The sequence below is a fragment of the Oenanthe melanoleuca genome, chromosome 4 (genome assembly GCF_029582105.1).
Source record: "Oenanthe melanoleuca isolate GR-GAL-2019-014 chromosome 4, OMel1.0, whole genome shotgun sequence".
NCBI lineage: Eukaryota > Metazoa > Chordata > Aves > Passeriformes > Muscicapidae > Oenanthe > Oenanthe melanoleuca.
The window spans coordinates 31,864,778-31,891,066 of record NC_079337.1 but is presented as its reverse complement, the minus strand read 5'-3'; the positions used below and the strand labels follow the sequence as shown (position 1 = coordinate 31,891,066).

Genomic DNA, 26,289 nt, shown 5'->3' with positions numbered 1-26,289 from the left:
TGGTGGGAACCTTGGGCTTATTTTTCAGTGCAGAGAAAATCAGGCTAGGAGCAAATTGCCTGAATTTTGTTTTGCCTCAATTACTTTTCAAAAGCCTGGAGCAGGTGTTAGAACACTTATTATTTACAAGTCTCTGAAGCAACCATCTAATAAAACTGTCGAGTTATATCAGGAAGTGAGGTGCTTGTTTTGGAATATTCTGTGTGATAATATTCACATGTCTGATTTAGAATATGAATAATAATAGAGGAAAGAAAGATGGAAATAATTGTTTTTACTCTATGTTAGCAATTTCTTATTTCTTGTGTCAGGTGGGGTTCTTCTCAATAAGTTACAAATGAAAACCAAAAGGCAACCAGGATGCCAAAGTAGTGTTCACTAAAGTTTTAGATGAAAAATTTATCATTGCCAATTAATTCTGGATTTGAACCACTTAATTTTTGACTCTGAAATAAATTTCACAACCTGGGTACCAAATTCTGTAATAAGTAATACAATATTTATCGTTTCGAATTATAAAATAACATTTAATCTCTTCCATTAAAATTGAATAATTTTTCACGTGTTTTGATAGTCTCAAATATTTCATCTTCTCTTAGTACAAGGTGAATGTGTGAAAAGTCCAGTTTGGGTGGTTTACCCAGCTTGAAGCAGAACTCACTATTGCACACTGTGTTTGTAATGGCCAAACATCACCATGGCTTAGACAGTGACACCAACAGAGAGCACACAGTATCTCCATATAGATTTTATGGTAAAAAAAACATGAAGGAACTTAAGTGTTCTTTTTAAAGAAGTACTTCCCATGGACTTTCTTTGCCAGAACCAGGATTGCAGCACTTCCAAGATAATCTGTTGCATGACTGAATCCTAAAGACCAGGTGTGTGATCCTTTGTGTTTTGAAACAGGCAGCTAGGATGCTACAAGTTGATCCGTAGTTCTTAGTGTTCCTTGCCAATTTCACACTAATCACAAGTGAAAATTCTCTTCCAGGTTGGTGGTTGCTGTTTATTCAAGAAACCATGTAGCTTCATCCCTTCCAAGTGTAGGTTCTAGATTACTGTAGTGGGCAACTGAGAAAAAACTTAGGGCTTTTTAAAAAGAAAACAAATCAAGAAATAAGTCCTCGCTCTTGTAAAGCATAAAATGTCAACCTTCCTAAGTGCTTTTACAGTAGATAATACCATGTATACAAAACTGGCATTAAAATATGAGTATAAATGTTACATTAGTCATCAAATCATTCTTCTTGCTCATAAACAGAATTATTATTATGAAAGCTGAAGACTAACCTAGCACTTAGCTCTCATTTACTGAAAACAACAGTGCAAAGTAAACAAGTTAGTTGAAAGATTTTGTTCATCAAAACAGAATTTGTTTTCAATGCAAAAAAAAAAAAGAAAACCAGAAACTAGAACTAGATCCACTGTATAGTAACTGTTTCTGCGCTTTTTAAAACTCCTAAATATGAATGCTTGATTGTATAGAGAATGCTTTGTGGTTTGTCCATACAATTTACTTTTTGTTTACAATAAGCTTAACAAAAGGCATGACAGCAGAATTTACCTAAGTCTGCCCAAAAATTAAATTTCTGAATAAAATTGCATGAATATATGGCAGTACTAAATACATGGGGACAACCATCAGAAAATAATTCAATTTCAGTTTACTATTGGATACATTTTTTTTGGACCTGTTATAAACTGGCATTTTAATGAGAGGGAATGCATAAAAATATGTGATTGTACGTGTACAAGAATGGGTAGAATTTTATAGATTCTGATTTATTCAATCACAGTTCTTACTAACTATTGGGAGTGTACCTAAATGTGTCACATTTACATATGCAGATAAAACTGCATATATGTGTGGAATGTGTTGTGCCATAATTTTAGTATTTTTATACAAGCTCACTAAGTGTGTAATGCCTGAATATAATTTTAATATATATTATCACAGAATCCAGTCCTATCTTGTAATAGCTAATATCCTATAGAAGCAGCTTTGATTTGTTTTCAGTTAATGGAGCATGCAAGTTATTACATATGCTTATTTTTTATTATTTTAACTATTTACACAATTATAAATAATAATTATGATCTGTAACATACCTGTTACAGAGATACAGATATACATATGTACTCTGGAAATGTTTGCATGGCATTTGTTTTTTCACCATGGCACTCAGAAGCATATTTCATATATTTTTCCTGAAAACAGATTCAATTAAGCAAACTTTGTTTCTACAGTGGCGAAAATTTGGGGGGGATCATGCAGTTTTATGTTTACTGGACTTCATAAAAATAAAGTATCTCCTGGTTTTTGCAAAGATGCATTCTCAGAGTTTCACTTCTTTCAGTTTAGTCATTTCAATATTCTTACAACTCTTTTGCCTTGGCACATTAAGGCTTCTCTCTTTCCTTAGGGCTGGAATAAATAGACATCAAATACACAGCAGAATGGAGTTGTTCAAGTATAAGGGTTATGTCCTCACAGATGGGATTTTATCCAGTCTGTCTCTTGCACAGTCCACCAGACCAAAGGAAGAACATGGTGGGTGTGTGCACTCACATGCATATGCATTGTGAGAGCATGGCAGGAATGTCATCTGAGTGAAAGCTGTTCAGGTTATAGGAATGTTTTGAGGGTTTCAGTCTTGCAGATAGAGGGATGTGTGAAAACAGATGCCCACTTTGGAACAGAAGTTCTAAATGGTTCTCTCAGTACTGCCCACCTTTAGAAATAAAATGCTGCAAAATCCAGTAACAAAGAAAATACGGGTTTTGTACTTCATCTTTCCTATAGGCTAAATTTTCATTTAGCTCTCTTCAGACAGTCAAAAGCTGCTGGTCTCATAGCTCTGCACCTTTTGTGTTAATCCTGGCACATTCTTTGTTCCAATTGCATACATTTTTTAAAAGAAGTATGAAACATTTTTATTAAGAAAGTGATAATGACTAGAAAGATGCATTCTTGAAGAGAATCATGAATGAAAAGTACTGTGTTGCTATGATACAAAGACTTCTGCATACTATATTCTATCTGATAATTCAGAGCTTAGCTAGCTGTGCTTCTGTACCTTGAAAATAAAGATTAACATAAATCAGTAAGGCAGGAGAAAACAAACATGCTGATTGAATCTACAGTTAAAGCTGTAATTGCTCGTTTGCTTATTTTTGAATGATAGTATGGATTTGCCATTTGCAATTTTGATTTTAGATTTCAAGCCACTTTATAACATGATCATACTGACTTTCAAAGGTGCTGAGTGGTATTGTTTGGCAGAATCCTAAGGATTCTTCTGCTCCTTCCTTGTGTGTTACTTTTCCCTTCATTCCTTCTCTTCAAAGGTAGGTGAAAGGAGGGGAAGGAGGAAAGAAGAAGCAAAGGTTTGGAGAAGAATTGTGCAAGGAATAATTTACAAAAAATTAAAATCTGTGAAAGATAAGTTAGCAGAAATTCAATCACCAATTAATGTAACAGTTGCTGTAAAGGAAGGCATCAATCAGATTAAAACAACTTTGAAGTCTGAGCACAAAACAGGAACTCTATCATATAGAAACAAATAAAGAAAAGAAAAGAAAAAAAAAAAAAAAAAAAAAAAAAAGCCAAAAAAAACAAAACCCTACCCCTAAACCCATTCATACAAATTTCAGTTGCCATCAAGACCAAGCTTGTAAAATAACACCCAGCTTGGGTCACCTTCATCATGTTTTGGAACTTTGTAGACCTGAGGAAATGTCCACATAAAAGTTCATAGAGGTGGATGTTTTCCACAGAATGTTGCGTTGTTTGCAGTGCAGAAATTTTCAGGTTAAAATGCACAGACTGGGTCTCCTACTGAGCTTATTCCCATACAAACTACTCTAATCTAAGGTTTCCATTCCTTTGTGTGCTGTTTTTCAAATAGGATAGAGTTTCAGCTTTTTAACTAATGGCTGGTGGGATCTAGGGTATTCTTTGATGCATCACTGCTATTATAGCAAACTCAGTAGGAGAATAAAAGTATTAGACATTTTCCTTGTCTGCCCTATCACCTGTCAATTGTCTGCAGCTTTCTACTTCAGCAGTGTTGTAAGTTGACCAGCTTTTGGAAATGTCTCTATTCAGAACAGAGACAGGAGGATTCATTAGCTTTTCTGGTGACAGCTGTGAGGCCATTTTATATAAGCTGTCCATTTCATCATCTGGTTTATTAATTTAAAGCTTCACTCCCTTCCTATGTTCTTCCTTTGCACTTCTGGAATCTGCTTTTACTCAGCTCTTCTGTTAGGCCAAAGCCCCTCTATGTTCTTAAGAAGATCACATCTTGGCTCATATTCTTGCACTAAGTTTAAGTGTTCAGGCTTAGCAGTAGATGGCCTCTAAGGACTTTTTTTTTTTTCTATTTTATTTTTCTTTTTTAAATTTATTTTTATCTGGAAACTTCTATGATATCCTGAACATGTAAGTAAAGGCAGTCTTGATTTGAAATTCTTACTGTTTGCTCCAGTTGAACTTATTTCTGCCCCCCACTTCTGTCTTTGCTGGTTTTCTAACATGGACAAATGTGTGTGACACTGAAGTCCCCTTGTGTTGGGTGAGTGATTGTCGTCTCACTTACCCTGAAAACTCTGCTTGAAAAGCACACTATCAACAGCCCAAAAATAATTATGGATGAGTGCCTTGTCATCTCTGTTAATTGAATTGCATATCCCTGACAAGAGAGTTCATCTAAACTGGCCGAGACAGCAGAAGGTGGTGACTGGGGAATCTCTCTCTAACAATATTTTTGAAATGCCAAACCTAATCAGCTGGAGTTGGCATTATCCCTTAGACCTCTTCCTTGTATTGATAGCATAGAGAAATGAGCTGCCTTGCTTATAAATTAATTGTGAGACAGCTTTATTTTGAATTGCCACAATTAATTCTGCTACTGGTGTAATTTTTTATGATAAAATTTGTACAGTGCTTGTTTAGTTTTCTCATTCCAGTGAGCTATACAATATACATGTCTGAAGAAAACATTCATTCAAGGAAGACTATTTTTAAAAATTCTTGGTTTTCAGCCTGCCAGGTGGAATTGGGTCCTCAGCATCAATCTGATCCCTCTGTTCACTAACTACAGTATCTCAAAATATTCAGTGTGCTGCATAGCAATATAGCAATGTGACAGCAATTATAACAATAAGATCTGTCTGCTTTAGACTGCTTGCAACATCTGTTGCATATACATTCCCAAAAGAGCTGGACTGATAAGACGTGAGCAGAATATATTCAAATTATCATGTTCTGGTTTGTCAGATATGCCTTGAAAATGCACAATTCTATCTTTAAATACACTACCCAAGTAAATGCCCCTTTAGGTGTCTTTGCTGTCAGACTGGATTCAAGAGATATAATTATTTAAATTTTTAAAATTAGCTTGGGATGTATGACTTGTAGAAGAGATGGCAAAGAGGGAATATTGCCAAAAGAATTGGAATAAACCTAGAGCCAGTGCTGGTAGCAGAAAGCAGATATAGTTACTGTTGTCAGAACAAGGTAGGATGAAAAAGTAAAGGGGTTTGGGGACAGAAGTCTGGACTAGGGATCCAGCTGAGTTGAAATTTACAGGTTCTTAAAAACAGCTCATCTTGCTGTGAATTATTATATTCATATGACCTGTGGTAGCAAGGACAGACCTGACTTTAGCAGGTCCTTCTATTCCCATTTAATTTACAAAGACTGGACCTATTTACAAAATAAGGGCCTCCATTTCCTGTGAGGCACACAAATCAACATCAGAAAATTAATATCACCAGAAACACTAACCTTTTTGATTTTTAAAATCACTCCATTCATTCACTTTTTTCCCCACAAAGTCAAACACTTAAGATTCAGGTGGACGGGGTAATGGGACATATTGTCCACACTGTGCTTTTGCCAAGAAAGGTTGGACTAGGTGATCTTTGAGCCCCATCCAAACTGGTATTCTATGAACCTATGATTTTACCATGAAAATCTAGTTTAATGTAGATAAATGTGTATAAATTAAGATAATGTAAATAAAAATTTGTGTTAGAAGGTTGTAGAAACCAAATGAATTTTATTTGATCTCAGGTAAGAATCTTATTTCTTTTGTGTAACTTGTCATGCTTTGTTTTTGAAGACTTAAGTGGTGCATTGGCTTTTTGCCTGCCAGTTGTCATGTTTGCTCCAATAGGGCTTGGACAAACAAGAAAAAAGTATTAATTTTGTAAAAGATATTTATATAAAATGGTTTTGAAGGTAATAAACTTTTCTCTGAGTTATGTACAACTAAACATAGCATCATGCCTGCACAGGGGAACTAGAAAGTAAATTTGACTGAGCAGGGCTAAAACAGTCCAGACCTCTTGATAGTTGAAAGTGAAATGTAAGATTTAAGTAGTCAGACTGATAATGTATTTTTTATCTTAAAATAATTAGATTTCCACCAGTCTGCAGTTCCAAATCATAAGTGTAAAAGCTTTTCAATGAGTTTGTTTAGTTTTTGGCTTTATTTCAACTCTCTTAAGGACTGTCTAGCTGGCTTCCTGCTTTAATAGCTCCTGAAAGTTTATTGAACTCGTGCAGACTATGAATGTATGGTTGATGGGCCAGCTTAGCCAATCTCTTTATCCCTTCAAAGGGTACTGCTTGTGGCAAGGTGGTGTAAAAATTTATTTTACTGCATGGAGATGATCTGACCACCATTTAAGACCAGGCCAAACCCCTCTATTACAGAGATCCTGAAAGAAGCAATGGTGACAGTCCTGGAAGTGTGAAGGGAGAAAAGAAATGAGCTCATCATGAGGGATGAATTCAGGATTCCACACTTGACTCTGGGGCTGGATTTCTTCACCAGTCCTTCAGCTGGGGCTTAGTCTGGAGGGATTTTTTTTCATGTAGCAGCAGCATGTAACCCAATAACATTAGTTACTGCTGCTGATGTCTGCATCTTTCCTCATTAAGTAGCTTAAGATATGCCTAATTACTTAATGCTAATCTCAGAGGCTGAGATGTAGAAGATTATGTACCCAACCATGCATCTAACATATGTTCCTAATATGTATGTACAAAAAACTCATACTCTGACACAATGCACATAATTGAAATGTCCCTTTGGTAGAAAAGGAGATATGGAATACAATTTCTCTCACAGATACTTGTCCTTTTCTTCCAGCAGGACACTGCATGTAGACACACTGATGTTCCTCCTTTGACTGGTGAATCCAGACATGGCAAAAACTTAGAACAAAAGGATTGTGTCAATGAATTTATCAATTGCTTTATCAATTTAGTTTCTCATTTTGGCTTAGTTGTTGTTTCTCTGAGTTTTGTTCATGGAACTAGAAGTAAAGAATTAGTAATGTTGTTGGTGTGTTTGGTGTATTTTTGCAATATTAATCAACAGATAAAAGTGGTAACTTGAATTCCAGGAGCTAGAAAATTGTTTTCATGCAAAACCACTATTCGTAAGTCTCAGCTGGTATCCATATAAAAGCAAAAATTCTACATAGTGGTGACTGGTGTTTCCAAAAGATGTATGCATCAAATAGAATGGATATTGAGAACCTTGGGTAAAAATGAAATGTTGGCAGGTACTTGCTGTTTGTAATTATTTTTGCTTGTACTACTAATTTTCCAATACCTTTTTAATACCACAGAAATGTCTGTGAAAGTTGAGCTAGAAATAATTTCAATTATCTGACTGAATTTGATTTGCTAGTACAAAAGATTTGGATAACAGGCTTTACATCTTTATATGATTTGTACTTTGTATTCTTGCTTAATAGTCATCCTTCCCTTGCATCTGATGCACAACCTTGTGGAATTCTGAGGCTTGTAGAATTTTGTCTGCATTTGGAAGGGGTGATCACAGTGGGGTGGATGGAGTTGCATTCTAAAAGCTAATACCCCAGATCAGCTGCAGGAAGGTCATAGCCTTGTGAATGGTTTGTACTGAACCCACTTCCCACAATACCCTGTCTTGTGAGGGATCCCGAAGAATCCCAATGCCTTGGAGTTACATTTGGATTCCATACAGTTCTGCTGCCAGTAGATAGCAAGGCAGATTGAAATCGTTTGCCATTAACACCATCAAAATATGTTTTCAGTGAAAGTATTGGGTAACTGAATCTGCAATTTGTAGCAACAACCTTATGAGCAAAATGTCACACACTAAACATGTTGTATATCTCTTCTGCTGTTTGAGAATGTGATCAGCTCTGTACAGATGCAGCCTGCACTTTGAATTTTTCAGGCTCATCTCAGTTTAACATTTTCAGCTCTTCCAGAGGATCTGATTGCTTTGAAAACCTTTCAAAACACACTCTAATCTTCCTGTTGTTTCATCAGTCCACTCAACCTAAGTTAGCTTTGGGTTTTTCATCACTTAATGTATTGCAAATGCACTTCACATGATTTGGAAAGGAGTCATCGTGGTTGCTTGACTGCACAAAAGAAAAGCAGTGCTTTTTCCCTTCAGACATTTACAGTAGAGCCAATTGAAAATTCAAATGCTGAAAGCTGCTTCCTCAAACAGTGACAGAAAGTAGTCGTGAGCGAATGAGAGCTCAAACACTTCAGTCGTACTTAGTTCCACAAATAGGTTTCACTTTTGTTCAAGCTTCCTGTATTTTGTGAGCTTCTATATGTTCAACAGTGCGCTATGAACAGCAGAAACAGTTTTTTTAATTTTGTAATAATGTGGCAAAGCAGTAAAATATCTGCAATGTATTTCTTGGACAAAGATTCCAAACTGTCTAACTTATTTCAACAGGCAAGCAGTCCTACAACAGGAACAGCTCCCAGGAGTCAATCTCGGTTGTCTGTCTGCCCCTCCACTCAGGACATTTGTAGGTATGTGCTGAGAAAAATATACTCTCATCTGGCTGATACTTGTTAGTTGTTTTTATTAAATATTATGTAGCTCTTGCTTCTGCTTAACTTTATCCATAATTGACATCGACTTTAGTTTTCTTTTTATCTCTCTTTATTTTGGTTTTGTTTTTGCATTTTAGTTTCATGTTTTTCCATTAAAATTCATGTTCTCATTCTCATCTTTTTTTTTCTTTTTTTTTTTTTTGTGTGTGTGTGATTTCTCTTTCCACTCATCCTTACCATTTCCATCCCTTTCCTTTGCTTACTGCTTTGTCTAGATCTACTACCTTGCATGATTTGTCAGAAGATGAGCTTGAACGTGCAACCCCTGTCATGGTGCTGGCCCCTTCTAATAGGGAGCCTGGTGGTAAGAAACACATAAAACGAAGGTTTAGGCGGAAAAGAGAGACTGGAGACAATGGTGAGCACACAGAAAAGCCAGGAAAGGGGAGAAACTGTAAATTGCATCCTGAGCCTCCAAGATCCAGCTGGAACACATCTGATTCATCATCGTCTTCAGATGAGAGTCAGTGGGCTCAGGCTAGGAGGAGAGCAAGAGAAAAGGCCAGGATGGCCAGGAGAGGGAGAAGAAACAATAGATCATGCAGTAACCAGGATGAGTCCTCAAACAGTAATGCTTTTGAACTTGTCACCTTGGGGACAATGGGAAAAGAGAAACAAGAGGTGTCTGACCCTGAGAACCCTACATTAAATCACCGCCGAAGGATTCCAAGGCTTAAGGAATCCCAGTCTTCAGCATCATCTCAGGAAGCAAGGATTTCCTCAAGAAAATGTGGGAAAAGCAAAGGGAAAAGCTACCACAGAGATCGGCAGCCTGCACCTTTCCTTAGACACACGAAGGACTCCTTTGCAGAGGCAGGCTCTGGCAGCGATGCCCTGGCAGTCCCAGATCACGGAGCCCCTGCTGGGGCAGGGACCACTGTGCCTCATGCTGATCAGAAGCCTCCAGTGCTGTATGATGACTGGTCTGATGATTTAGAAGTATGCAGGTTAGTCCCTATTAAGAAGGAGTTAGCATTCTTAAGAGGAGTTTCTCCCTGAGTGCCTTTCCCATGATTGCTTTCTGTCACTATTTCTCAGTTATAAATTGCTAGGCAGGCCACAGGAAATAACACAAGAACCTTTGCTGCAGAGAAGTTAGCATATCTCAGTCTGAAGAGGTACTTCTCATATTTAAAAAAAGTAATCCTACAAAGGAACCAAATGTTTGTCTTTGCTCCATGAAGATGGACACACTCTGTCCTCTAGCAGAGTATTGTTTTTTTAAAATCTCCAGCCAGAGGCAGAGAATGAAGCAGAGTGACAGATAGCTCAATACAATGGGATATAGAGCTTTTCCTCCTTAAGTGATCAGTTCAAACACAGCTTTGGTCCCTCTGTGTAATTTTTCAATGACTTATATGAAATAAATTGATGGTCTTGATTCAGTGTCCCTTAGCAGTGCCATTACCTCAGGGATCCTGTGGATGGTGCCAGGAGAACATTGTCTCTAGTGGGGCATAATTTGTCTGTGATTTTGCACTGCTTAACACCTCCACAGTGTGAATTCGTATGGGCTGTTAGTTCAGTCACCCTCACAAGGATTGGAATGATACAAAGGGTGGTTGGGCAGAATAAGCAGTAAAATAAGCTTTGGGAAAGAAAAAGCACCAAGAGTTCTCTTGAGTCCAGAAGTTCAGGCCTCTGACAATCTGATGCCCTTGGTGTGAAGCATGCAAGCCAAAGGTGAGCATTTTTCCCTGCAAATGAGATCAAGGTAGCCACTTCTGGGCTAGCATCCAAATTTGGAGTACACAGCTGGGAATGCTTGAGTTAGTTCAGTGGTAAATGAAAATCACCATCCCGTAAGTCTAACAGAACTGAAACAAGTATTTCCTTTTTTCTCCCTTACCAGACTTGTGAGCCAGCATTGGCTCTCATCTACAAAGTGTCAGTCAGGCTTAGTTTCTTCATATGGTTACCCAAAACTTCTCACTTTTCTTTGCTGGGAAGAATTTGTGTGGAAATGTAAACAGAGGATGAGGAAGTTCATGATGCCACATCATGCAGTTTCACAGTATGCTTTAAGCTGGTGAAACACTGCAAAGATCTTATTTCTAAAAAGAAGAAAGGTAATATGCAGGTATTTTGTGGGTTTTTTTTCAGCAGAAGATACAAGCCATTACTAACACAACTAGGGCTATGCACTCATTTTTTATACTGACCAATAAAAACTGCACATTTCCACTTGTCTGACCATTGTCTGTCATAATAATTTAAGGTTCTTCAAAGTCCAGCTGGTTTGTACATGAATTTATATGTTAGCACCAGACTTGGGTTCTCTCTGCCTTACAGAAATGCAAAGAAACAGCAACAGTGGTAAATCATGGTATTGAAATGTATCTATAGGGCATGATGCAGAGGCGTGCACTGATAACTACAACAGCTTCAGAGTTGTCTTATACTTCTGAACTACCCAGCCTGCATGTATTGAAAATCCAGTGTAGTACATGCAGTATATATATAACAGGTCATTTAATAATTGTTAAGAATATGAGCTACCCAAAAGCTGAAAAAAAAATGCTTCAGCATGAGCCTTCATATGGGCTTCACTATATTGTAGTAAAAAATACACAAATAAGTAAATCTGTGTAGTAAAAAATACACAAATAAATAAATGTGCTATAAAAACATGCAATATATATACATGTATAAAAAATTAAGTTCTGTAAATGGCTTATGTAGATTAGTTCTAACTGTTGCCTAAGTTCACTAAATTTAGAATTTGCTTTCAGATGAAAAGTATATCCCAGTCTTTATTTGTCTTCTCAACCCACTGAATTTTATTATAATTTTTCAGGCACTTTTTGTGAGACTTGAAGCTTGGTTCAAGGATGGACCTTTTTGATATGCATGCAGATTTTTCAGCAAGGCTCTTATTTAGTTCAGGAAAGATGAAAAATTTTGATAGGTTGTACCCTTAGGCTCAGTATCAGTAGAGATGTTCTTTGAACAACCAGCATTAAACTTAATATGGTTGATAATGAGACCTGTTTTGCAAAATTTCTCAAGCCAGTCATAAATGCATTTTTCTATATGGCAGGGATAATGCTATTTTTTTGTTGTTGTTGTCATTATCAGATGTATCATAGTGACTGTAATACATCTAGGAAAAACGTAGCAAAATCAAAAGCCTGTTAATTTTTCATAGCTGAAAGGTTGTCTTACTTAATCAGTTTGCAGACTGCTGAGGAAAAAGGAAGACATGTTTTTACTACCAGTTCAGAACAGACTGTAGTTTCTATTTCTCAGGACAGGTCCATGCACTTCACTGATTCGTGAACTGTGATATGTTTTCTTTTTAAAATTTACAGCCTCCAATCTGAAGCAAAATCCAAATAAATAATTGCATGTCATTGTAGCTGTGCACATATGCACCGTTTTTCTGCATGAGAAATAGAAAAAGGAGGGTGGTTTTCTCATGTTTATGCTAAGACTGGGTTAGCAGATCTGGTTGTGATTTGGAAAATTTGTTTTCCTGTGGTGTTTCTTCAAGCTTTTCATCCTAGCTATCCATGTCCTTTAGTTGATATGACAGCACTTGCTGGGAGGAATGGCCCTCACCTGAACGGTATTGTGTGGAAATAGCAGAGGAACTGGGATCATAAACATCTTGTTGCAACAGTTATTTAAGTCTTTAAGTTTCTGGGTAGGCAAGTTTTTTCCTTCATTTCCTCGTGGATTACTGACAGTTTCTTCACTCTGCATTTAGCAGCATGAGCAGGAATGTGACAGGGCACACTCAATTCCAGCATAAGCACATTAGTCAGATAAAGTACAGTACCATTGTGCAATATGTTCTAGTCTAAGGGGAGCCTCTTGGTCACTTCAGTGAATCATTTGCTCTTCTAGTGTCACTGATTCTTTCCAAAATGCTGAAAAAATGTCATGGCATCAATGTTGACCTTTCAGTCTCTTCCATGAACAACTGATTTCTCCTGGAGTCCATTAGGAGACAAGGTTTCTTCTTCTGAATTACAACATAAATTCTGACCGTGCTAAGATGTTTCAGCACCTAATTTAATTTATTTTTGTTAAAAGATTCACAGGATAGGCTTTCTAAATCATACAGTTGGATCCCACTTTTCCTAAGTAGCCCTGTGCCTGAGATTTTCTTCATATGTACTTTATCCTGGAACTTGCCATGGATGGCCTCAGAAATAGCTTTCTTTGGTCTGCATGTGGATAATCTCCCTGAAGGGAGCAGCTCTGTATTGGACATGACAAAGTGAATGGATTGTGAGAAGTTAGTCTCATGGATTTTCACATGGAAATCACTAAGAAAAGAAAATTGGGTAGTTGATATTACCACTAGTGGATCATAAGTGTTGTGTATTGATTCTGAATATATTTTGTGGTATTTTTATTATTGATGATATAGTCAAGATGTATTTCTGTTTAACTAGTTAGGCTTTTGGTATAAAATCTTTTTGTAGTGCTGATTCAGTCATTTCAGCAAAAACATATGCACTTGAATAAAGTGGATTTTCTCACTTTGAAAAAAAGGTGCTTATTGGAAGTCAAATTTTGATTTTGTTGAACTCTGAATGACTGCAGTCAGGTAATGGCAGGGCCTTATTTGAGGAGTAGGGCATGTGAGAAAGCAAGCAGGGAAGGGGAGAAGCAAAGGAGATAATGAAGTTGATTAATGAGATCTGCAGAGTATATTTCAAGCATAATTTTTAAAAAACAGTTTTCAAAACCTTGTGTTTTAATTTAAAGGCCACTATAAACTTAGGAAAAGACTATCACATTTCTGTGTGCTAGCACAATTCCAGATGGGAAGAAATAGTATATATTGCACATGACAAGAGGCAATGTGATTATGTAGTTTCTGTCTGTGAAATCAAGCACTTCAGCAGGTTTGGGTTTTTTTCTTTATATTTAGTAGGACCTGCCAAAAAAAAAATCTTTCATGAAATTACTTACATTCTGAAATATTCAGGTAGAAGAGTGCTCATGAAATCAGCAGACAGGTGGTTGGTAGGAAACATGTCCTTGAAGGAAAAAAAGGAAAGTTGAACAAAAGATAAATATATCGACATATATATATACGTAACTTCAAGTTCTACTGCTGAATTTTAACACCCATTCTAAACACTTACGCTGAAACCTTGATGTTGGACCCAGTGAAAAAACTGTAGTGAAGAATATGTAGACATGAAATACCATCCAGAGCCCTCTAAAATCACCATTATAGATGGAAGATGCTGTACTTCCAGACTGTGGTGTTTAACTGGAGGGTTTTTCACCTGTTTCTCCTTGGGATGTTAGTGTGTACCTTGTGATCTCAGGATGACATGTTAGAAGCTAAGTCTCTGAATCTTGTCCTGCATGTTGATTCCTCACCCCTTCCTTGAACAGAACTGTGACTGCTGCTTGCTTTCCTCTTCAGAGCTTTATGTTTTGCAAGGTGACTTTTTGATAGGAGTCTCTTGCTTTTTGAGGAATCTCCTCCTCTGCTTGATGGTCTGGTGGTTCATCATTCTTTGAAGCAGTATGAAATTCTGGTTAATTCTATTATCTGCGTGATGGTTCAAATCCTCATCTGTCACCTCTTCAGCCATCTGGTTATGCAGTCTCTTTTGGGAGCTCTCCATGCTTCACAAGGATGCAAGGAGAGCCAAAGTCAGGCAAGCATGTCTCTGCGATTGGACTCACTTATCTGGAGGAACTGAGTCCTGGTTCTGCTTGTTTCTCTCAGCACTTATTTTTCATGGAAATAAGTGAAATGGCACAGCTTCCTGTTAGAAAGTTACCCTTTGTTTTAAGGGTCCCGTTATTGAATACTTTAGGCTTGCATATTTTGTGTGTGGAGTTTAGTTCCTTAAAACTTTGACTTTCACTAGGCGGGTGGGAGGAAATCTGTATCCATATCCATATCTATTTTGAGATGCAGTCCCTAGTTCTTTGAACTTGTTCAGTGCAGTAAATCTTGTCAGACATGTATCTTGCACTAACAGTGCATCTGAGGCAGCAGTTACTTGTAACTCTTCAGATATCCTGTTTATCACCCATAAAGGAAGATTAATAGGAAGACAAGAAATGTCAACAAAATAAAATATGCATGTGCTTTCGCTAATGTTGTTTGCTCTTGGGGCTCTTACAAATTCTGATCACTTTTGCAGAAATGAAGAGAAAGCTTTACAAACTAGGCCCTTATGAAATTCCACTGCTGTAGTGCACTATTTTAAAAATGGTTTTTCTTCTAGTCAGGAAAAGATAACTGACTGTATAGCATAATGGAAGGGCAGGAGTGTCAGGGAAGAGATATACAAATGGATTACATTTGGTGTGCAGAATTAATATGCCTCATTCACACCATGTTTAAATGGAGAGGAAGACCAATTTGTCATTTAGATTTCTTAGTGATTTAAAACTGGAAAGAATGGAAATGAGATTTAAAACAAGAAAAGCCTATAAAATGACAGCAAGAGAAACATGGCACTCTGAAGCTTATTGCAGGGTGACATGTTCAGTGAATTTAACCTTTTTTTTTTCTAAGTGATAAACTATGCATGAGTAGTTTGATATTTTTATGGATTCTTCTTATGAATGACAATTACTCGCTGTGAGTTGTTCATAAAGTTGTTTAATTTTAGGTTCTAACTATCTAAAATTACTGTAAGCACTTTATAAATTGGCAAAAGAGAAAATTACCTTTTTTTGGACAGAATAGTTTTCTTAAGAAAAAAATCAAACAGTAGTGACAGCAATTCTGTTCATCCTTTTGCAACCTTGGGGAATTGGATCCTTTTGGTCCAATTAAGATAACCTAGGAGCTCGTGGCATTTCATGCTGGCAGCTAATAATCCTCACAGCCAAAAATCAAATCCAGGGATTCACTTGCTCCAGTGTTTTTCAGCTCTGCTGTTTCTGCCTGACTAAGCTCCCTTTAGCAACGGTGAGATACAGTGATGAGATGTACTCACCAAACAGAGTAAAAATTTTTCTTTGCATAGCCATTATATGTTCATAGGTGCTTTCCAGTGAAGGGCATGATTTAACTGCCTTTTCAATAATTTCTCACCAAAAACAATATTTCTGGAATAGGCATTGTCTTCCTTGAGCATATTTATATGGAGAAAACAATTTCCCTCTTTTATTAAGGAAATCCGTTAAAAGTTCAAAAGTATTTCCCTTGTACTGGTATTCTGCCATCTCCAAGAAAATGACAGTGTGGTTATTTGGTGTTAATGAAGTTCAGTTTGCCTATGTATAAATGGCATCACAGTTGGTGTAAACATGCCACAGTTACAAGGCTGTAGCACCTGCTGATTTGGCAGGTGAAGGGGCCTCCATTAGTTCTTTTGTTCAGATAAGGAGCCTGCTTTTGAAGCACATCTGATCAACACTGCTTTTGCCATGGTTTAGACCACATTGAGAATTTGTCCTAGGGTTCCCCAACTGTATTTCCTTTGAGTGTATTCCTGGTCTGGTCTAAAATCAGTTTCAAATAAAAGAAATGCCTACCAAGATGGGTCTGGTGTAGATACCCCAGGTTTTAGCACTAGCTTTTTTTTTCAACAGATTTGTTACAATTTCACTGTAATGCTTGTTAGCATGGACACAGCTGTACAGCACCCAGAGAAGTAAGGAACAATACAGGTTTTATATAATTAAATCATTTATAGCCCTTAAGCATTATTTAAGTGTTATGTATAATAATGACCGTGTCACCATATGCATTTCTGTTTTTTTGAAGCCTCAAAGATATTCCCCTACATTTTACACTTGTTAATGAGGGTAAAATTCGACCTGGTGTATTTTCAAGGAAATCTATAAAAGCTTCTATAGCTAAACCCTTGGTCTATGTGTAATGGCCAAAGATCCTTAGCAGTTTTGCCAGGTACTGAGGTAGAGAGCCAATTGCAAATTTGGGATCCATATTTGGATCCATATCTGGACCACAGAAAGAGTTCTGGTGATGCAGAATTACTGCAAACACTTTTATACCAGTTCTGCTTCCTAGTGACAAGGGTTCTTAATGTGGCTTGCAGCAGAAGCAGGGACATGCTGATTGATCCCTATTCTTTATCACTTTCCTTTGGCAGTAGTCATCCATGGGAATGCTGGGTAGATGCTGCCCCAGAGGAGCACTTGCTGGTAGGAATGGAGCACTAAGTCTCACAGGACTCCTGCAGAATAAGTGTGTTTTCCACTTCACTACAGAGGCACAGGGATCAGCCTATTCTGTTATTTTCCAAAGAGTTGGGTGGATTAGTGAAAGACAGGTTAGGGAAACTGCTGGGTTTCCAGTGAGGTTGGAGATTAGCAGCTGTTCTCTTTAATGAAAGTAAAACTCCTAACTCCATGTGAAGAAAAGGCTACGAATCTGTTGGAATCTGCCTGTATCTTTTGCAATAAGCAGCTTAGATGTTAACTATCTAGATTGCAATTGCAATTACCATGATTTTGCCAGAATAAATAACTGTTGGGAAAACCTGAAAGCTTTCCAAGTGATCTCCTTGTTCCATACTGATCGTAGACCTTTTAAACTGAGATTGTCTGTATGGAAAACTGGAAATTTTTGTCTTTATGGAAGAAAGAAAGTTTTAATTTCATGACAAGTAAGGTCAGTCATCCAAGATAACTCTTGCTGTTTTTTTGAAAATCAGACAAAATCCAATGGTTTTAGGAATGCCTGCAAGTTGTAGACTGGTTTCACACATTCCCTTTCTGCCTTTTATATTTTGCCATGAACAGGACCATGGAAAACATGGGAAAGCAATTCATAGTTATGAAATTTAAGACAGTATGACAACAGTAAATTCTGAAGATGCCTCACTTCTAAGTGCTTTCTTTAGCTATATCTCATTATTTTGGTCTGATAAGAAATTCCTTTTGTTTATATATATGTGGTGGCAGTATGTTTTGTAAGGAACATACAAGAGCTCTGCAATAGTTTTTATATTAATTATGAAAAAACTTTCACAAATACTGATGTTTTGAGTTTTAACATTATGGGTTTCTTTTCCTGAAAAATATTTTCTTAATTTGTTGCATTATGTATGTGAACCTGCTGTTTAAGAACATCCTTCAAAGAATTTTTGTGCTTTTTTTTTCTTTTCATCTCATGTATGCACAGTGTTAGCATTAATTTCTGTGTTTGGTACATGTGTTTGCTGAAGGTTGTAGAAACAATTTTGTGCTAGGAAAATATGTGCTGGGTAATTTAAATACTGACATATAAAACAAAAACTTATGCACAAGGATGACAGCACTGTCAGAGTATTATTTCATAAGGATTCACAGTGAGTTTTATTTAAAGAAATAGAGATATTCTGTGATATGTTTGTAGGTGTATACACATAGACATACAAAATTTTGTATATCTGCATCAGTAGGTCATCTAATGGCTCATATATCCTGTGTTGTCCAGTGTACATATGATTCATAGAGCAAAAGTTCCTTTGGACTCTTGTGCTCATCTTTTCCCTGGAAAAGAAAGGTCCTGTTCATAGACAGGAGTGCTTAAAGCACTAAGCTGTCAAAAAAAATTAGTCAAAGGTATTTCTATATAATGAAGGCCATTTATCATTTATCTACTAAAGGGCTAAAAAGTTGAGAAAAGCTGAGTATGTAAATTCTGCAGGTGTGTCTGAGCAGCCAAAACTGTAGCTATTAACAATGATCAGTGCTGTACTACAACTTGTAAATAAGTCAGTATAGATACAGCAAATTATATATTTTTTTTCTTTCTCATAGAGATTGATTTGGGTTTTTTTTCTTCCTATTCAGTTAATTCTTAAATTATGCTAACAAGTTTTACTCTCAGGACAAGTTCAGCCAGCTAAATAGTCAATCTGATGCATGAAAGTTTTGAACAGTTGTGATCATTTGACAACAGGAAACTAGAACTAAAGTTCTCCACCTCCAACTTGATTTAGACATGGTTCAGGTATGTCTGTGCTTTGTATCCCCACATCCATTCTGTTTGCTCAACAAACTTCTCAAAATCATCATTAACAATTTACTTTCTATAATTTGTGATAATTATGATGTAAATTATAGATGAGCATATCAAAGAGCAAAGTCACACAAAATTGTGGTTCAATTCTAATGGCTGAGGAAGACAGAGCAAGTTATCTGTTCCAAGTCTTTAAAAGATGTTTAAGCATTTAGTCAACAGTCTGTTACCACAGGTGTTGGGCACCAAAAACTCTTTAGACTGTCACTATGAGTTTAGGTACACAGTAATCTCTTAAGCTAATTTCTTCTGGTAAAACAAATAACAAAGAGTTAAATTTCACCAAATAGACCAAAGGGCATTCAAGCTAATGAAAGCCATGCCTTTGGTTATTTTCTTTGGACTTGAATTCCTATTGAAGTTTATTTTAATTCTCATAATATATTTAATGGTTATAAAGCTGGAGTAGGCTGTTAGAATATTTAGTTGGAGCTTATTCATGGTGTAAGTTTAGTGTCACCGTGTTGTTTATACAATTGGCTCGTGACTTATGTACAAGGAAAGCTGAAATAGAATCTATAATGCATATAGAGTTTTTCTGTAGAAGTATTTCTACTAAGGATTATTTCTATTCATTTCAAATTTGCAGTGTCACTTTATTTGAAGGTCCCCGTGGAATTTTAGACTTTTATTTTTATTTTAAACAATCTTGGCAGTAGTAGAAAAAAAGGCTATTGGGTATATAGCTTAGTTGTCTAATTTCTAAATAGTTTAAATACTAAGGCTGTAAAATAAATTATGTATAGCTTGAATTTAAATGAACAGAGAATGCTGGTCTTCCTTTGGGAAATAGCTTTAATTTAAAAAGAAAATTAAGTTTTTTATGTAACTCTCAGTTGGGAATGCATTTGTTAGAAAAATAAATATTCAGTGTTTTGAAAATATAGTTCTGTTTAAGCTAGAGGCTCAGTAAGAAATCACCATGTAGGCAATTCCCATCTAAGAACTAAGCTACTGATTCACCTAACTCAGCTGGATTAGTAAAGACAAGACTGTAAATTGAGTTCCTGTAAAATGTGTCTCAAAAAATGAACATGTTCAAGAAGGAAGTTGTGAGTAATTTGTTCTCTTCACTGTTGGGGGGCATGAAATCCTGTATGAGCACCACTGCAGAAATTGAAACCTGGCTTTTGTGGACCGGCTATTCAGAGCTTCATTTATCTGTTGGATATTTTTGGTCTCTTTATTTCTGTATGTCCAGCAGAGCAGCTTTGTTCTGCTTTCCTATTATTGTAGATTGATTTTCTCATGGCTCTGGGGCTACACCGTGGAAGAATAGTGGAGCTGCCAGTTTTGATCTGTAGATCTTTCATGTCGACATTGGAATTTCCTCCTCAGCTGCTTACGGGCTGGGCAGCCTCAGAGCTGTGCAGCAGCCAGTCCTTCCTGGGATGGCTTTGCCTTCTGACATGCATCAGGAGCTCCAGCTCTAGAAAGGTCACCCATCTTCCCAGTAGGAAGACAACCTCATCCTGCAGCTCTCCTACCCCTTTTCCTGCCCTAGAGGTGGAGCAGTCACAGTTTTTTCTGTACAAGGCTGTTATTCCTGAGATGTGTTCAGATGCTTCTGCATCTGCACTGTCCGAGGGTGCCCTTCCTAGGCACTAAGTTTCTAAGGCCCAAGTTTCATTTGTGTGACAACAGGATCTACTTCTTATTGCTACTTCTTCATTTTGAAATAGCATTTCTCGGACTTCAGGTTTTTTGGTTTTTTTGTTTTGTTTTGTTGTTCTTATTTTTTCTTTTTTTTTTTTGGGTTTTTTTTGGTTTTTTGGGTTTTTTTGTTTTGTTTTGGTTTTTTTTGTTGTTGTTTTTGTTTTTTTGTTTTTTTGTTTTTTTGTTGCTTTATTTTTTTTTCTCTTGCATGCCAGCTTGACCCTTCAGATACTCATTAGACTTCAGCTGCTTTGTTGTATTTTTGTATGTTGGGGATGGAGGGAATTGCTCTTCATTTAGGTGAACCTCCTTAACTTCAGGTGTTTGATTAAGCCTTCTGCTCTCTGTAGAGCTTTCTCTGCCTTCAAAGAGATGCTTGCCAGTAAATCTGACATTGTTTTTGGTGGGTGAATGTTTTCCTGATGTGACCAGTAGACTGTTTGGAAGAGGGGAAAATCAGCAGGACACTTGGCCATGTGTCACAGAAGAAGGCCTTTAGATGATGATGTTAGAACACTGATCACTTTATGCAAAACCACAACATGAAAAGCTCTATATCCCATCATAAGGTAAAACAGTTCTGGGACCAGCCTCTATCTTAGGATCTGCTTACAGAGCAGTTTTCGTTTTCCCAGATAATGCAGCTATCTGCTTAAAAGGGACAGTGAGGAATAAAAAAATGACCATGATTTTTCAATACCTACCTCCTAAAAAGTATGCATGTGTGTACACATGTGTACACTGTGCCACATGCATGACTTCAGAGTACTCAAAACTGCTCTCTGATTCTTTTAACTGTGTAACTCCAAAGAGATATCCTAGGAACTTTTTGTATTTCACATGCTGGATATTTTCAGCTTAGGTTAGATTTCTCTACCTTTGAGGATTTTATTGGCATTACTTACAGACCAAGAACTATTCTGCTCTGGTATTTATCTTAAAGGTTTTGCTATGCATAAAAGGGGAAAAACTGTTATTTCTGTTGATTCACCTTCAGACCACGTAGCAAATTCAAAGAGAAATAACTAAGTGAAGAGAAATTGCTAAATGGCAGAAAGGAACAAGGAGTGTGTTCTGAAAAGGTCTGAAAGGTGATATACCTGGCACCCTTTGAATGTCGAGCCTGAAGATGAGCAGGCAGTGTAAACAGGGCAGTGCCTGTGCATTGCTGGCTGGCTGACTGGCTCTTGCTGTCCCTCCTGGCAGGATCTGTCACTGTGAGGGAGATGATGAGAGCCCCCTCATCACGCCGTGCCGCTGCACGGGGACCCTGCGCTTTGTGCACCAGGCCTGCCTGCACCAGTGGATCAAGAGCTCGGACACGCGCTGCTGCGAGCTCTGCAAGTACGACTTCATCATGGAGACCAAGCTCAAGCCTCTCCGCAAGGTGGGTGCTGCAGGGCTGGTCACCCTGCAGAGGGGCTGTGGGAATTGCCAGCACAGTTGGAGAAACATCTGTCCAGAAGGGCTTTGTGTTTGCTGTTGGGAATCAGTCACGGTGATGATGTTCTTACAGAGAATTTGACTAAACACTCTCTTTCATCACACACACAATATAAATGCACAAACAATGGTCTTTTGGTTTAGACTTTTTATCTTCAGCTTTTTGTTGTGGGTTCATCTGCCTATTTTTAAGGCAGAAAGAAATCTTTTCGTGTTTTGCTCCTGAGTAACACAGTACAGTTCACCCAGCAATTTTTACATGAAGCCCATAACTTTTGGTTGAGAATGATGCTTATACCCATGTGGAGACAGCAGTTATGAAGTAACACAGTCAATTTAGCTGCATCTGTTGTAGCTGTGACACTCATGGGCAAATTAATCACTTCTGCTTTAAAATTAGTTAATGGAATTTAAAAGACAGGGTGACTTTGCATCCTGAATGTCAAATGTTTGTTATCTGCACTCATCTGTTTTCTAAGATAAATCAATAAAATGCTACACAGATTGTCAGTGTAGGGAAGGTGAAGAGTTTATTAAACATATGTGGGTTCTGTTTCCTTTGGAGTGGATAATTTATCTTCAAATTTTTGTTTTAAAACACTCTCATCCTTTTGGAGTTTCGTTGAATCTTTGAAATTTGAGTTAATCTGGAACTGGGCAAGTTTTGATTTAAAATAAATTTCTACATGAAAATCATGTAGAAACTATTGCTTATGACTAGCATATGCCTATATAGTAGTGTTTTAATGGCAAAAGACATTTTGTTTTTGTTGGCCTTACAGAGGTAGCAGTAGTTCAGAGAAAGGAGAATCAATGGAATTCCTTCACACTTCCCATTCAGAGGAATTTTCTATTAAGTCCATAGTGATAAACCACTTCTGAAGTGAGAATCTGGGCTAATTTGGCAAGCAAACCTTGTGATGGGGAAAGTTCTCAATCGCCAGGTATATCTGGCCATGTAGGCTAGAAATGGAAACAGATACAGAAATAGAAAAAAAAATGGCTAAAAACTTAATTATATTGACTTCAGTTTTATTAATTGCAGAAAAATTTTAACTAATGTGACAGGATAAGATAATTGTATAAAAAAACCCTGCCTGATGAATATCTTTGGGGAATTTTTTCAGTTTATATGTTTCTGTTTTCAAACCAAATTGCTTCAATATCTAACGTGTACCAAGTACTCTCACAACAGTTACTTTTCTCAAGAGAAAACACACATATTGGTATTTTTAACAAAAGCCTTTTCTTGGTTTTGTTAGATAATACAGCATCTTTTATAAAAGGGAAACAAAATTTATAGCAACCAAGGAGAAAAGGAATGCAAAATGTGCATAACTTGATATCAGAGGTACTTTTAACTCTGTGTATGGACAGTGCCACTTTTAGAGTGGTAATACAATTCCTACAAGTCTGTAATGTCTTAATTGAACGATTCCCATCTTATTCAGCTTATCATTGGTTCTCAGGTATGGTTTAGCTTTCTGACATGGAGAATATTTGCCTCTCAGGCAGGATATTTTTGTTTCTGCTCAAAGCACTACTCAAAATTAGTTTTATCTGCCTGGCAGTCTATGCTGGCAACATTCCTCCCTTCAAATGCAATGCTAACAAATATTTGTGTAGGATGGACCCAGCATCTAACTGTAAATCCTTTAAGTCACACCAATTTCAGAAACCAAACTTCCAAAGATTTTTCAAAGTTAAAATTAGTTTTCCTTTGGCATTATAGCATTCAACTGACACCTTTCATGTGTTACATTTAATTAAACGTGATCCTTACGAAGTGTGAGCACTATCATCACCATCATTTGCAAGTTTCTGAAACACTAAACAGTGTATGAGAAGCTGTTTTGCAAACCAAGTATTTTGACAGCTGCAGCAAAGCTAAGGTAAAGGAGGAAAGAGTGATCATGAGACCTGCCATATGAGTAGAGCTGACTGGTAAATTTCCACCCGAACATCCTTTATAAAAATCACTGAAACAGTTTTGTTTTGGACTTTTTTTGTCACAATGCATATATTTTGCAAAAGTGGAAAGTCCCAATGAAAAACTGTCAAATTTCTTGGCAGCTTTTATGAAGCCCAGAACCTCAGTTTTGGGGCATTCCTTTGGAGTCTGTTTTCAAAAGACTGATACAAATGGTTATCAGGGACCAAAGTACTGTGGGACAGGCAGCTCCTAACACAATCCCGTCTTCTTGATGCAGGATCTGAAAAACACTACTGACTCTGGGATTTCCAGACCTTGAAAGCTCTGGGTTTTGCTAAAGCTTGGTTCTGTACTAGACCTGAAGAGCCTTCAGTCCCCAGCACTAAGTCTGGCCTGTCAGCAGTAGATCACAGTTTCCAAAATTTTGAAATTCTCTTGGCATGATGGCAGGCACATTATGTATCTGAAAACAATGCAATTCTTGTCAATTTTGTTGGATGCCAACTGAACAACAAAATTGATGCAAAAAAAGTTACTAATTTTGCTAATAAGCTTTGAGGAATTATGAAAACATTTCTTTTCCGTGTTTCCTAAACAGAAGACCATGTATTTTGTTTCCAGAAAGGAGTGCCTATTCATTTCCATAAGAAACTAATTTATCAAAAAAACAAAGGCAATTATTTCCCCTAATGTAAAAGTTTCTGTCCAGCTCCAGATGATGCAATTTCCATTAGATTTGGCTTTAAAGTGACATTCTACAAGTGGAAGGGTCGCATCTCTTAACCAGTCCCGATTTTTGATTTTTAATCTCTTTCATCACTCAATATACAAGATTCTAAGTTTGGTTCTGACTGTGCATTGTTGCATGATGGGGAATTTTATCATAATGTCTTTGTAAAATTTCTACTGCTGGTCTTCTGAAGGGGAAAAAAATTAAAGACAATAGTTTTGCATTTTGCAGAATCACATGATTTAAATAGAAAACAAACTACTTAATTCAATAATGAATTGCCATCTTTATTTATGCATCAGCCTTTCATGCACCCTTAATGTTTCATGAAAGATTTTTTATCAAAGCCTAAGGTTTTATAGCACAATAATTTTGGAATATCATGCCATATCTCTTAGCAGCCATAAGTGACAATGTAGAACATACTAAATTAACATAAATTAAGATAATCACTATTAAATCAATAGGTTTGTGCCAATGTGCAACAGTTATTTAATTAGAGAATCCCTGAAAGCACCAGACATCAAATAAAACTCAGTTTAATCATTTTAGTGAGTCTTTGCATTGAGGTAATCCTTTTAAGCACTGATCAACAGACATTGCAAGTGTTTCATATATTTGGACAGGTCTAATTACTCAGCTCAAGATAAATATAGAAATTAAATATTAAGCATTGCTTAGTGTTTCTGGTTTATTTCTCATGGCCTCTGTTACATCTGTCTTTCATCATAAATAATACAGTTGCATTTGTAGCTTTGCCTCCCAGCATCTGCAATCCATGTTGCAGAATTTAAAAGGTGGCTTTTTCACAGAAGGAATTAGAAAGTAGTAAGAAGCTTGTGTGAATTCCTTATAGAGCTCTCTCAGGTAATAGCTTAAACCTGAGAAAAACATTTCTTCTTTAAAAAAGATACAATCCTAGATATAACACCTGTGTTTCATATCTTGAATTTGGTGCTTGAAGACTAGTAGAAATGGGAATTGAATGAAAATACAGTAAGTATGAAATGGATTAAAGTGTCAAATTAAAAGGAGCTTTAAACACAAAAATGTCTTTAAATTGAGATTCTCAACAGTGCCTTGCTATACTTCAAAATACTTTTCATATTTAAATTTTGCTATCTATTTAAGACATCTGGTATCTGATGTGTTACTTTGATGCATCATCCCGACAGATTATGGTGTGGTGTCAGAGATATCTATTTTCTCTCCCAGTTCTATTTTTGAAATGATTTACAAATAAAGTCTTATTTATGTGAGGCATAAGCAATACTGCACATTGTTACCGTGTGGGTACTTATGGTCATTAAGGAAGAGCAAGTAATTTGATTTTTTTTTTTTACAGAAGCATTATGTACCAGTTGAGGTTAATTTTCTTTCTGATAGAAAGGATATCTGAATTCATGCCTTTTAAAAAGATAGAGGACTGAGAATGTTCTTTTAGTACAGAGTGATATGTTTCTATTAAATTAAACAGAAGCAAAGAAAATGCTGACCATGAAATAAACTTATTTATTTTGAATGTGTACATATATCTTCTCAGTGTTTACCCCTCTTGTATTCTGTGTTTGCTTATATGCTGCTATTAAAAAAAAATCTCCTAGCATGCCTGAAACATTCAGTGATGGCAA

At 36.7% G+C, this 26,289-nt stretch overlaps 1 protein-coding gene across 5 annotated transcripts in view; it reads left to right on the top strand.

Moving 5' to 3' along the window:
- Window positions 1–26,289, top strand: part of MARCHF1 (membrane associated ring-CH-type finger 1) — a 222,590-nt gene that overhangs the window by 179,093 nt on the left and 17,208 nt on the right. For 4 of the 5 annotated variants that reach the window (XM_056489853.1, XM_056489852.1, XM_056489851.1 and 1 more), the window contains 2 exons: window positions 8,766–8,845; window positions 21,759–21,939. In XM_056489853.1, coding sequence (XP_056345828.1) covers window positions 8,766–8,845; window positions 21,759–21,939 — 261 coding nt within the window. Of the gene's footprint in view, window positions 1–8,765; window positions 8,846–9,144; window positions 9,877–21,758; window positions 21,940–26,289 lie in introns of all 5 variants that reach the window. The other variant, XM_056489850.1, reaches the window with a different exon arrangement.